The sequence below is a fragment of the Sceloporus undulatus genome, chromosome 1, assembly GCF_019175285.1.
Source record: "Sceloporus undulatus isolate JIND9_A2432 ecotype Alabama chromosome 1, SceUnd_v1.1, whole genome shotgun sequence".
In the NCBI taxonomy this organism is placed as follows: Eukaryota; Metazoa; Chordata; class Lepidosauria; order Squamata; family Phrynosomatidae; genus Sceloporus; species Sceloporus undulatus.
The window spans coordinates 203,721,543-203,735,264 of NC_056522.1; the positions used below are offsets into that span (position 1 = coordinate 203,721,543).

At 38.8% G+C, this 13,722-nt stretch overlaps 1 protein-coding gene across 1 annotated transcript in view; it reads left to right on the forward strand.

Moving 5' to 3' along the window:
* Positions 1-13,722, forward strand: part of TTN (titin) — a 333,475-nt gene that overhangs the window by 305,016 nt on the left and 14,737 nt on the right. The window contains 15 exon segments of the mRNA XM_042444851.1: positions 68-1,834; positions 1,940-2,236; positions 3,410-3,697; positions 5,419-5,718; positions 5,812-7,878; positions 7,978-8,280; positions 8,369-8,674; positions 8,770-9,060; positions 9,175-9,474; positions 9,613-9,918; positions 11,120-11,425; positions 11,529-11,810; positions 12,196-12,789; positions 12,889-13,176; positions 13,299-13,598. Coding sequence (XP_042300785.1) covers positions 68-1,834; positions 1,940-2,236; positions 3,410-3,697; positions 5,419-5,718; positions 5,812-7,878; positions 7,978-8,280; positions 8,369-8,674; positions 8,770-9,060; positions 9,175-9,474; positions 9,613-9,918; positions 11,120-11,425; positions 11,529-11,810; positions 12,196-12,789; positions 12,889-13,176; positions 13,299-13,598 — 7,995 coding nt within the window.

The following is a 13,722-nucleotide window of genomic DNA, read 5'->3' on the forward strand; positions in this document are numbered from 1 at the left end:
GTGTTTTGTATTTCTAGCTTTCCCCAAATACAGTATTAATCATTTTCTTTCCTACTTTATTTTGCAGAAGAGCCAGAGATTGATTTAGATGTGGCCCTCAGAACCTCCATTGTAGCCAAAGCTGGTGAAGATGTACAAATAATGATTCCATTTAAAGGAAGACCTCCCCCAACTGTCACATGGAGAAAGGGTGAAAAGAATCTTGGTACTGATGAAAGATACAACATTCAGAACACAGAATCGTCCACACTCCTTAGTATTCCTCAAGTCACTCGCAATGATACAGGAAAATATGTCCTCACAATTGAGAATGGAGTTGGAAAACCGAAAACTTCATTTGTGAATGTTAAAGTACTTGACACTCCATCTGCATGCCAGAGGCTGACTCTTAAAAATGTTTCTCGTGGAACTGTGACATTACTGTGGGAGCCCCCACTCATCAATGGTGGTTCTGAAGTAACAAATTACGTTGTTGAAAAAAGAGATGCTACAAAGAGAGCTTGGTCTTCTGTTACAGCAAAGTGTTCCAATACAACATTTAAGATAACTGGTCTGTCAGAGAAAACTCCATACTTCTTCCGTGTTTTTGCAGAAAATGAAAATGGATTGGGTGAGCCTTGTGAAACCTCAGAACCAATAAAAGCTGCAGAAGTTCCTGGACCTGTACGGGATCTGACCATGAAAGATTCAACTAAGACTTCTGTCACTTTACAATGGAACAAACCTGAATTTGATGGCGGTAGCATCATATCAGACTATGTAATTGAAAAGAGACTGAAGGAGGAAACAGAATGGTCCTTTGCAGGGACAAGTAAAGCATGTGAATTTGAAATTGATAAGCTTAAGGAACTTACTGTTCTAGAATTCAGAGTGTCTGCTAGAAATGAAAAAGGAAAAAGTGATGGTGTTACCACTGGGCCAATTACAGTTAAAGACTATGTAATAACACCTGAAGCAGACCTTTCTGATATACCTGGGGGACAGGTAAGTGTGAGAATAGGATATAATGTACACATTGAATTGCCCTATAAGGGAAAGCCAAAACCAACAATGAGCTGGCTAAAAGACAACATTCCTCTTAAAGAAAGTGAACAGATTCGCTTCAAGAAGACAGAAAACAAAATAACGTTAAGCATTAAGAATGTGAAAAAAGAAAATGGAGGCAAATATACCTTAATTCTTGAAAATGGCGTTCACAGAAAGTCATTCCCAATTACAGTTATAACACTAGGCCCTCCATCAAAGCCAAAGGGACCTATCAAACTAGAAGAAATCAAAGCAGATAGCATGGTTCTTTCATGGGGTGCTCCTGATGATGATGGAGGAGCAGAAATTACTGGCTACAGTGTTGAGAAGCGGGAAACTTCACAAACCAACTGGAAAATGGTATGTTCCAGTGCAGAAAAGACGACATTCAAAGTTTCCAACCTGGTCAAAGATTCAGAATATCAAATCAGAATCCGTGCAGAAAACAGATATGGTGTGAGCCCACCACTTAACTCCATAGAGGTCATTGCAAGACACCAGTTTAAACCACCAGGTTCACCAGGGAAGCCTGTTGTTTATAATATAACAGCTGATGGGATGACCATATCCTGGGATGCTCCAGTTTATGACGGAGGTGCAGAAATTATTGGATATCATGTAGAAAAGAAAGAAAGAAACAGCATCCTGTGGCAGAAAGTAAATGTTTCACCAGTATCTAGTAGAGAATACAGAATTACTGGATTAATGGAAGGCTTGGACTATCAGTTCCGTGTATATGCAGAAAACTCAGCTGGATTGAGCTCGGCCAGTGATCCAAGCAAATTGACTTTAGCTGTGTCTCCAGTTGGTAAGTGATTTATCATTCATATTATAGAACAATCACCTTCATTCACATCACTGTATGCACTTATGATGATTTATATTACTATGTGTCCAACTATCTCCCTTTCAGATCCACCTGGCACACCTGACTACATTGATGTGACTAGGGAAACTATTACTCTTAAGTGGACTGCACCTCTTCGTGATGGAGGCAGCAAGATTGTAGGCTACAGTATTGAGAAACGTCAAGGAAGTGGCGATCGCTGGGTCCGATGCAATTTTATTGATGTCAGTGAATGCCAGTACACGGTTACAGGACTTAGCCCTGGTGATCGATATGAATTTAGAATACTTGCAAGAAATGCTGTTGGAACTATTAGCCCTCCTTCTCAGTCTTCGGGCTATATCATGACCAGAGATGAAGCTGGTAAATTCCCTTTATTAATAGTACAGCATGTTGTACAGAATCCCAGACTCTGGGACACACTAGATTATTTATGTTTAGAGTGGATGACTATGGACTTCTGGTGACTAGCTTACTATCTGCCTAACAGTTAATTCTCACTATTCCTTCCTAATAATACTTTACCCTTCCTGTAAAGCAGCTCTTTTCACATCAGATAAATTGAACCATTAAGTCTCTACTTTAAGTGTTCTACTTTCTATTTAGTGTCCTTTCTAGACACAACTTGTATTGTTATCAGTCAAATAAGAAAAAGATGCTGCCTTCATCTTTTAAATCCATTTGCATTTGGCATTGATTTACTCACTGTTTCAAACATAGAAGGGATAATGCTGAAAGTAAAATGTCCCAATCAGCTAGTAAGCTTCCTAGGTACTACAGGTTGTAATTAGTTAAGAAAGCTGAGTGCATTGTTAAAGTCCTTTGTTTGGTGCCTTGAACACTGTAGGGGTGATGGTTTCTTCTCAGCCTCTTCCATTCCACCCGAGTCTTGATGACAATAGCACTAGTCACCTTGACACTAGGAACAGGAAATTAGATAAAGTTCTTCCAAGCTTCCCATATCACAGAGACAATTCCTGCTGGTTGGTTTGATTCCTCACCAGGGATTGCCATGTCCAGAGCAGGTCTCCTCAACAGAGTCACTAAAGTGGACTGCAACACAGAGCCATCTTCAACCCAGAAGCCCTTCCTAATAATACAGTCAGCACTCCATATCCAGAGATTCCTTATCCATGGATTCAATCATCCATGGCTTGAAAATATTCCCCAAAAATATAGAGTCCAAAAAGCAAACCATGATTTTGGCATTTTATATAAAGAACACCAATTTAGTATGCCTTTATATATAATGATACTTGAGCATCCACGGATTTTGGTACCCACGGGGTGTCCTGGAACCAAATCCCAGCAGATCATAAATGATCATAAAAATAATGAATTAATTCAATAAATAACTGGGGTTATTCAAAAGGATGGCTCCCAATGTAAATACTACTTCATTTGTATTGAATATTTAAAGGAATTATGAAATAAAATAACTAACATGCCTCTTGGTATTACTTGCTAGAAAACTATGTTTGTATCCATTAGTGAGAATTATTTCTTAATATCATTTTACTTCTTTTTTCTCTCTAGTTGCACCAAATATTGAATTTGGTGCTGAGCATTTTGAAGGCCTTACAGTTAAAGCTGGAGAAAGCATAAGACTTAAAGCTCTCATCACAGGGCGCCCAGTTCCCCAGGTGACCTGGTTTAAAGATGGACAAGAGATTGATAAGAGATTGAATATAGAAATAACCAGTGCTCTTGGATTTAGCACCATCTTTGTTAGAGATGCTTCTCGTGACCATCGTGGCGTATATAGAGTAGAAGCCAAGAATTCATCAGGAGTCAAACATGAAGATATAACCATAAGAGTACAAGGTAAGTTTGCATTAATTTTTTTTAATTTGCATCAAATTAGAGTGGGCTGATTTAAATCAAAACAACATAAATCACCAGTTTAAGTTATTTAGTTAAATTTAATTTAAGTTTATTTAAGTTGCCAATTAAAAAAAATCTACCAAAACTTTTTCATAGCTTTTTGATAAGTGGTGCAAATTTGATCATTAAATAACTTAAACTACATCTCAGTAGAGCTGTTTCCAACATTTGGTGGTACAGTTTATATAATTGTTTATGATAACTTGCTTTCTATTAATTTAGAATATCATAGCATATAATCTAATCATTATCTGTGTTGAGCTAGGAATGCTGGATCAGTACATTGGATGTGATAAGATGAAATCAGTGATGTAAGCATAAGAGTGTACCTTATGGTGACTTATGGTGACCCTGAAGGGGACCTATCACAGGGTATTCTTGGCATGATTTGTTCAGAGGGAGCTTGCATTTGCCTTCGCCTTCTTCTGAGGTTGAGAGAATATGGCAAGGTCACCCAGTGGGTTTCCAGGGCTGAGTGACGATTTTAATCCTGGTTTCCAGAGTGGTCACCCAGTGCTCAAACACCATGCTGGTTCATAGACCTTAATCTAAATGTTTGCCAAACTAGAGCAGACCTATTGAATCATTTGGAACGTGATAAGTCAGCCGTTATATAAGGCTGATTGATTCAATGGGCCTGTTCTAGTTGAGCCTAATAAATGGATTTAGACCACAGTTTCTTAAACTAAATTTTAAGTTACACACACGCCCCATATTTGCAATTGCAGCATTGCCTCCCGATAGCTGCCTTTTAAACCATTACATTTATTTAGTACCTACTGACCACTCTATATGCTTTACATAGGTATTATATCTGAGACAGTCCCCAGCAGGACAGCGAGAGCAGCAGGCATAGAAGATACTAGCTAGCCATATGAATGCCAATAGTGGTGGGTCTTGAACCAGACACCTAAAGGCTACTGCTTAGACCACTTAATCACCACATCATTCTGCTTGATTTTTTATTTTTTTTTTAAAAAAACTTTCATTTGTTTTCTCAACAATAAATAAATAAATATACAGTGTCCTTAACATTCCCACAAGTAGATCTCCCCTTTATACTCCCACTGTTATTTTTATTTACACACTGAAAAGAATTGTATTTTTTTCTGCTTTTTCTGGCTGGATTTTAGGTAATTCGTAACAAAGTCATTACAGTCAGCCCTCCTTATCCACACATTTTTTTATCCACGAATTCAAGCATCCACAGCTTACAAATGTTTTAAAAATCTCTAAATTCCAAAAAGCAAGGCTTGATTTCCCCCTTTTATATAAAAGACACCATTTTATTATGCCATTGTATTTAATAGGACTAGAGTATCCATGGATTTTGTTATCCACAGGGTGTCCTGGAACCAAATCCCAATGGATACCAAGGGACCACTGTAATTCATTTTTATAAAATTCCAATTATAGGGTTAGCTAGCATGTTTGTGATTAGATTTCATTTTAACTGTTCATTTATAAATGGGAGTCAAGAGAGTACTATAATGTTTCGTTTATAGTTTTAAAAAAATACTGTATATTTGAACAGAAAAATTCAATTTAGATTTTTAAAAAGAATCATTTGGTTTTTATCCTCCCCGCAAATTTTATTTCATAATCTATTCATTCTATATTAAATGGGCATAATAAAAATAACCAATAATTTAACCTTACAGATACTCCAGGAAAAGTTGGTGGGCCAATACGGTTTACCAATATTACTGAAGAAAAGGCAACATTATGGTGGGAGCCTCCAGCTAACGATGGCTGTGCAGCGATTACTCATTATGTCATTGAAAAGCGTGAAACTAGCAGAGTATCCTGGGCACTAGTTGAAGACAACTGTGAAGCCTGCAGCTATACTGCTCTTAAATTAATAAAAGGCAATGAATACCAGTTCCGTGTTTCTGCAGCCAACAAGTTTGGAGTTGGCAGGCCATTGGAATCTGATCCATTTGTAGCACAACCACATTACAGTAAGTTTACTTTAAATGGAAAAAGTCATATATTTATATACCTTTGTCAAATGTATCTAGAATGTGGTCTGACATATTTCTTTTATTTCACAGCTGTTCCTGATGCTCCTGGCACCCCAGAACCTAGCAACGTGACAGGAAACAGTATTACACTCTCATGGGAAAGGCCAAAATCAGATGGTGGAAGTGACATTAACCAATATATCTTGGAGAGAAGAGAAAAGAAGAGCATTCTTTGGGTTAAAGTATCCAGTAAGAGGCCCATTACTGAAACAAGATTCAGAGTCACTGGCCTAACTGAAGGCAATGAATATGAGTTCCAGGTTTTGGCAGAAAACAAGGCTGGAGTGGGGCCACCAAGTGGTATCTCAAGGCTGATTAAATGCAGGGAGCCAGTCCATCCACCAAGTGCTCCTACTGTTGTCAAAGTGACAGATACATCAAAGACAAGTGTCAGCTTAGAATGGACCAGGCCAGTTTTTGATGGAGGCCTAGAAATAATGGGCTACATCATTGAAATGTGCAAAGCTGATTTGGAAGAGTGGCATAAAGTCAATGCTGAGACTTGCCTTGCTACCAAGTATACTGTAACTGACCTGGAACCAAATGAACACTATAAATTCCGAGTCAGTGCTGTAAATGGTGCAGGCAAAGGCGAAAGCTGTATGGTTGCTGCCTCTGTGCAAACCATAGACAGACTCTCTTTACCTGAACTAGATATTGATGCTAACTTCAAGCAGACTCATATTGTCAGAGCAGGTGCAACCATCCGTTTATTTATTGCCTTTAAGGGCAGACCTGTTCCTACTGCTGTATGGTCCAAAGCAGATTCTAATCTTACCTTGCGTGCTGACATTCATACAACTGACTCATTCAGTACATTAACTGTGGAGAATTGCAATAGAACAGATTCGGGCAAATATGTTTTTACTGTAGAAAATAACAGTGGTAAGAAATCCATTGCTTTCACTGTTAAAGTACTAGACACTCCTGGGCCACCAGGACCTATTACATTTAAGGATGTGACTAGAGACTCTATCACTTTAATGTGGGATGCTCCGATCCTGGATGGAGGTGCTCGTATCCATCATTATATTGTGGAGAGACGAGAAGCAAGCCGCCGCAGTTGGCAAATTGTTAATGAAAAATGTACCCGACAGATTGCTAAGGTCTCTGGTCTTGCAGAAGGCATGCCCTATTTTTACCGTGTATCAGCAGAAAATGAATATGGAGTAGGTGAACCATGTGAATTAACAGAACCAGTTGTAGCCACTGAAGAGCCTGCTCCACCTAAGAGATTAGATATTGTGGATACCACTCGGTCATCTGTGGTATTAGCCTGGCTTAAGCCAGATCATGATGGTGGCAGTCGTATTACTGGGTACCTGCTAGAGATGAAACAAAAGGGATCTGATGTTTGGGTGGAAGCTGGTCAAACAAAACAGTTGACTTTTACAGTTGAAGGTCTCACAGAGAACAATGAATATGAGTTCCGTGTTAAAGCAAAGAATAATGCTGGTTACAGCCAGCCAAGAGATGCCTTCTCTTCTGTCATTGTTAAAGAGCCACAAATTGAACCAACTGCAGATCTCAGTGGAATAACTAACCAACTTGTAACTTGCAAAACTGGAAGCACATTTACTATTGATATACCAATTAGTGGGCGTCCTGTTCCAAAAGTAACATGGAAGCTTGAAGAAATGAGACTCAAAGAAACAGACAGAGTGTCTATCAAGACAACAAAGGATAGGACCACACTAACTGTAAAGGACAGCATGAGAGGAGACTCTGGTAAATATTATTTAACACTTGAGAACACCGCCGGTGTGAAAACATTCACTGTGACTGTCATTGTTATTGGAAGACCAGGCCCAGTTACCCGTCCCATAGAAATATCATCTATAACAGCTGAATCATGTGTGTTGTCATGGAAAGAGCCTGAAGATGATGGTGGCAGTGATATTACAAACTACATTGTTGAGAAACGTGAATCTGGTACAACAGCATGGCAACTGGTAAATTCCAGTGTCAAACGTACACAGATCAAAGTAACTCATCTCACTAAATATATGGAATACAGTTTCCGTGTCAGCTCAGAAAACAGATTTGGCGTCAGCAAGCCAGTAGAATCAGTACCAATAGTGGCTGAACATCCATTTGGTAAGGAACTATTTTTCCATAGGATTTGTATAATTTTTCTCTCGTTGTTTTTTTTTTTAATCTAATGCTTCGCTTATTTTGTCTTTTTTAAAAAATTAGTCCCACCAAGCCCACCCACTAGACCTGAGGTCTATTTTGTTTCTGCTACTGCCATGTCCATTCGATGGGAGGAACCATATCATGATGGTGGTAGCAAAATTGTTGGATACTGGATTGAAAAGAAAGAACGCAACTCAATCCTTTGGGTGAAGGAAAATAAAACTCCATGTTTTGAGTGCAACTACAAAGTAACAACACTTGTGGAAGGTCTGGAGTATCAATTCAGAACATATGCCTTAAATGCTGCTGGCATTAGCAAACCTAGTGAAGCTTCTAGACCAGTACTAGCCCAAAACCCAGTCGGTAAGTATGACCAGTATAGAAAATGGATTTTCTCTTACTAATTAATGAACAATAAAATTAAATTTTCCAATATGTTGTTCTTTTATAGATCCACCAGGCAGACCAGAGGTAACAGATGTCTCAAGGTCTTCAGTATCATTAAGCTGGTCTCCTCCACTTTATGATGGTGGAAGCAAAGTCATTGGCTATATTGTAGAACGCAAACCATACAGTGAATCTGGAGATGGACGTTGGCTGAAATGCAACTACACCATCGTCTCAGAAAATTTCTTTACTGTAACAGCTCTCAGTGAAGGAGAGGAATATGAATTCCGAGTGTTGGCAAAGAATGCTGCTGGTGTAATTAGCAAAGGTTCTGAATCCACTGGCCCTGTCGCCTGTAGAGATGAATATTGTAAGAGACATTCTTATGGTTTTTAACATTATCTAACATGTGTTAATGTTTTAAAATATCAATATTTAAATTATGTCATTTGCTTTTTTTCATAGCACCACCTAAAGCTGAACTGGATGCCAAATTGCAAGGAGAAATTGTAACAATTAGAGCTGGGTCTGATCTTGTTCTCGAAGCATCAATTGGTGGAAAACCAGAACCAAAAGTCTTTTGGTCTAAGGCTGACAAGGAGCTGGATCCAAGTGAAAAGGTCGTTTTACAATACACAAGCAAGCATGCAGTTGCAATCATCAAGTTCTGTGACAGAAGTGATTCTGGAAAATATACCTTAACTGTTAAAAATGCCAGTGGAACAAAACAAGTTGCTGTCCTCGTCAAAGTGCTTGGTAAATGTTTTGCATTTGTTAGTTATCTGTGACACAATGTCTTTCCTTCAAAGTCTCTTTTAAGATAAAATCATTTTTTTCATTGCCCTACTTGTCCATTGCTCTTATCTGCAGATTCTCCTGGTCCATGTGCTGGCAAAATCACCATTAGCAGAGTAACAGAAGAGAAGTGTACTTTGGCCTGGAACATTCCTCAAGAAGATGGAGGGGCAGAAATTACCCATTACATTGTAGAGAGACGCGAGACTAGTAGACTGAACTGGGTTATTGTTGAACCCGAATGTCAAACACTGTCATGGGTTGTAACAAGACTTATCAAGAACAATGAATACATATTCCGTGTAAGAGCTGTCAACAAGTATGGGCCTGGTGTTCCACTGGAAACAGAACCTATTATTGCTAGAAATTCATTTAGTAAGTATCCCTCTAGTTCAAATAAGTATTTGTGTTTGGGTGTGAGCAGTGGAGCGGAATGCAATACACATAGAACTGTAAAATAATCTATTCTCTCTCTCTCTCCCTCTCTCTCTCACACATCAAAAATATTTACAGCTATTCCATCACCCCCTGGTGTACCTGAAGCTGTGGGTGTTGGCAAAGAGCACATCATTATTCAGTGGCTGAAACCAGAGTCAGATGGTGGCAATGAAATTAGCACCTATCTTGTGGACAAACGGGAAAAAAGAAGTCTACGCTGGACACGAGTTAACAGAGACTATACCATTTACGATACAAGGCTGAAAGTTACTAGTCTAATGGAAGGCAGTGAATATCAGTTCCGTGTCACTGCTGTAAATGCTGCTGGTAACAGTGAGCCTAGTGATGCGTCTCACTACATTTTGTGCAAAGAACCATCATGTAAGTTCCTGAAATCAATATTTTATTGCAAAGTAAGTAGTAGAGTAGTCTTGTAGACTTAGTGTTTGCAACAATTAAAAGACCATTAATCAGTATTACATCCATCAGCATTACAAAGAGTGTGTATTTTTAAAAAAATATTTCAGGGATTTATATGCCACCCTGCACCCAAGTTCTCAGTGTGATTTTTCCATTTGCATCTCACCCAGATGCATATTTTATGGATTCTAGATCATAGAAATGGATACCTGTACCAGTCAGATTCAGAAATTCTTTAAGTGTTTTGAATGTTGTGACAGAGATGAACTGAAAGAGCAGCTTAATTTTTTTTTTTAATTTCTGTGCTCCGGTTGATAACTAGTGGGTCAGAATTTTGTTTTCTTTCCTAAATACTCTGACAAAAGGTTGTCTTTGTTTGAGTGTAGCTTTCCTCAACCTGATGCTCTCCACACTGTATGTTTTGAATTACAGTTGTTATTATGCCAAGATGGCTAAGGGTGATCGAAGTAGTAATCTCAGTGCTTGTGGACAGCTTCCATTAAGGAAAGGTCCTTTTACATCAGAGACCACAGCAGCACAGCTATAATGCAACAAGGAATAACTTGTACCCTAGTTATATTTCCTGCATGGGGAAAGGGAAATCTACTAAATGTTTTTGCTTCACACTTATAACTGGCATTAAAAACAATTCCAACTGCCCAGAGAGCAGCCACGTCAGACTCTGAATGAGTGCTCCAGAGGCCTGAGTGTGCCTCCCTCAGCAGCAATCTGGGTGGGCAGGCCGATGGGGAAGGGCAAAGCAGTTTGCCCACACACACACACACCAGATGACAACAAGCTCAGAGATGCCATTGATAAAAGAAATGGGGAAAGGATATGGAAAAACATAGTGCTTCTCTTTGGGGACAGAGAAATCAACATTATGACTTTTCGGTCCTCTCAAACCCTATAATCCTATTGTATTATTATCCTTCTGCGCCAGAGGCCAAAGAAACTATTTGTCGCTTAGTGGCACATGCTTCTAATGAGTCAAAATCTGCTGTAACTTCCCAGAACTTAAAAATCCAGTTTTAGCTAAACCACATTTCAACTCAAGATGTAATCAGAATTATTACTGCAGAAAGCTGAAAGTGATAATTTCTTCAGGTGTTAAGTTGCAATTTGTCTACTGTAATAACATTAGGCATGTTCTTTCCCAAAGACACTCCAGCAGCACCTTCATCACCAAGAGTTGTGGACACTACTAAAACCAGCATAAGCTTGGTATGGACAAAGCCCATGTATGATGGTGGAGTTGATATATTAGGCTACGTTCTTGAAATGAAAGAGGATGGTACTGAACAATGGTATAGGGCACATACTACTGCCACTCTAAGAAATGCTGAATTCACTGTGACTGGTCTTAAAACAAGCCAGAAATATCGCTTTAGAGTAGCTGCCACCAACATCAATGGCATGAGTGAATACAGTGAGTCATCTGCTGAAATAGAACCTGTGGAGAGACTAGGTAAGGTCAAAATCCAGTATTTAGAAATAATTTACATATTGTCATTTACAAATCTATTTAGATGTATTCAAACACTACTTATTAATTTCTTTCTGTGTCACAGAAATACCAGATCTTGAACTTGCTGAGGATCTAAAGAAGACTGTTGTTGTTAGAGCAGGTGGCTCTTTACGTCTAATGGTGTCAGTATCTGGCAGACCACCACCAATAATTACATGGCACAAGAAGGGTGTTGACCTGGCAAGTCGGGGAATTATTGACACCACAGATAGTTATACACTGTTGGTTGTGGATAAAGTCAACCGGTATGATGCTGGAAAATATGTCATTGAAGCTGAAAATCAATCAGGAAAGAAATCAGCAACAATTCTTGTAAAAGTCTATGGTAGGTTTCAGTTTTATTCTTGCAGAAAGAGACATGCCTACTTGCCTTTGCTTATATTGCTAAGTAGCATTTCATCAGATATGGGAAATGTTAAAGAAACTGATTTATATAGTAGTAGTAGTTATTGTCATCAAAGTAGTTGTTCATGGGATTTAAAAGATCTTTGCAAAACAGGTTTGTAATCTGAACAGATTAGGCAACAGTTAAGCAGTAAGAGAGTGAAGTGAAGAGTAGAAAGAGAGAAGGGAAAAGAGAAGCAACATAAAATCATAGCAACTGGTTTCTAGATCAGTGGTTGGTCTGTGAGTTTTATTTGAGTAGTACAGGAAAAGAAAATGGACAAAGGGGAAAATTGCAACGCCTGTTTTATCTTTCCCAACTGCAGATACACCTGGCCCACCAGCAGCAGTGAGAATCAAAGAAGTCTCAAAAGAGTCTGTGACAATTACTTGGGATATTCCTACTATTGATGGTGGTGCTCCTGTCAACAACTACATAATTGAGAAACGTGAAGCTGCTATGAGAGCTTACAAGACAGTAACTACTAAATGCAACAAAACCTTTTATCGTATTTCTGGACTCATAGAAGGAGCCCGATACTATTTCCGAGTACTTCCAGAAAACATCTATGGTATTGGTGAACCTTGTGAGACCTTAGATGCAGTGCTTGTGTCAGAGGTTCCAGGTGTGCCTCAGAAACTGGAGGTGGTTGATATTACAAAATCTACGGTATCACTTGCATGGGAAAAACCACAGCATGATGGTGGCAGCAGATTAACTGGCTATGTAATTGAGGCTAGTAAAGCTGGATCTGAAAGATGGATGAAGGTTGTAACACTGAAGCCCACCGTCTTTGAACACACGATAATTTCATTAAATGAAGGTGAACAGTACTTGTTTAGAGTGAGAGCACAAAACCAGAAGGGTGTGTCTGAACCAAGAGAGATAGTCACAGCAGTGACAGTACAAGAACAAAAAGGTAAGCATCCTAATTATAAAGAAAATCAAAACATGATTCAAATTGTTAATATGTAGTTCAACAAGGATGAAAAACATTGAGCTTTCATTCTTCTTCCAGTTCTACCTGCAATTGATCTTGCTGGAATACCTCAAAAGACTGTTCATGTACCATCTGGCAGGCCTATCGAACTAGCTATTCCAATTTCTGGAAGACCACCTCCAGCTGTGTCTTGGTTCTTTGCTGGCTCTAAACTAAGAGAATCAGAACGTGTCAAGGTTGAAACAGTTGCTAAGACAGCTAAACTAACCATACGCGAAACCACAATACATGACACTGGAGAGTACACACTTGAACTGAAGAATACAAGTGGAACTGCTCTTGAAAGGATCAAAGTCATTATTCTTGGTAAGAATTTATTTTGAAAATATAACGATCCGCTACTTTCCTTGCATAGTTTTTCTAAATTCAACTATGCTGTCTATAACCTTATTATTCTTTGCTTAAACCTGTTCTTTTCTTTTTACTAGACAAACCTGGACCGCCCACTGGGCCTATTAAAATTGTTGATATTGATTCAACTTTTGTAACCATTTCCTGGGAACCACCTGAGATGGATGGTGGTGCAACACTAAGTGGCTATGTGGTGGAACAACGTGATGCTCATCGGCCAGGATGGCTACCAGTTTCTGAATCTGTAACTCGGACAACATTTAAGTTTAGTAAACTTACTGAGGGTGCTGAATATGTGTTCCGTGTGGCTGCTACCAACCGCTTTGGCATTGGTTCATACTTGCAGTCTGAAATTGTAGAATGCAAAAGCAGAATCAGTAAGTAAATATTTTCCTTAGTCCTCTCTGCTAGTTTATATTAACACACATAGATGTTTTTTTTAAAAACTAGCACTATATTAATTCTGATTTTCTTTGGTTTAAAAAAGTTGAATCCTAACAA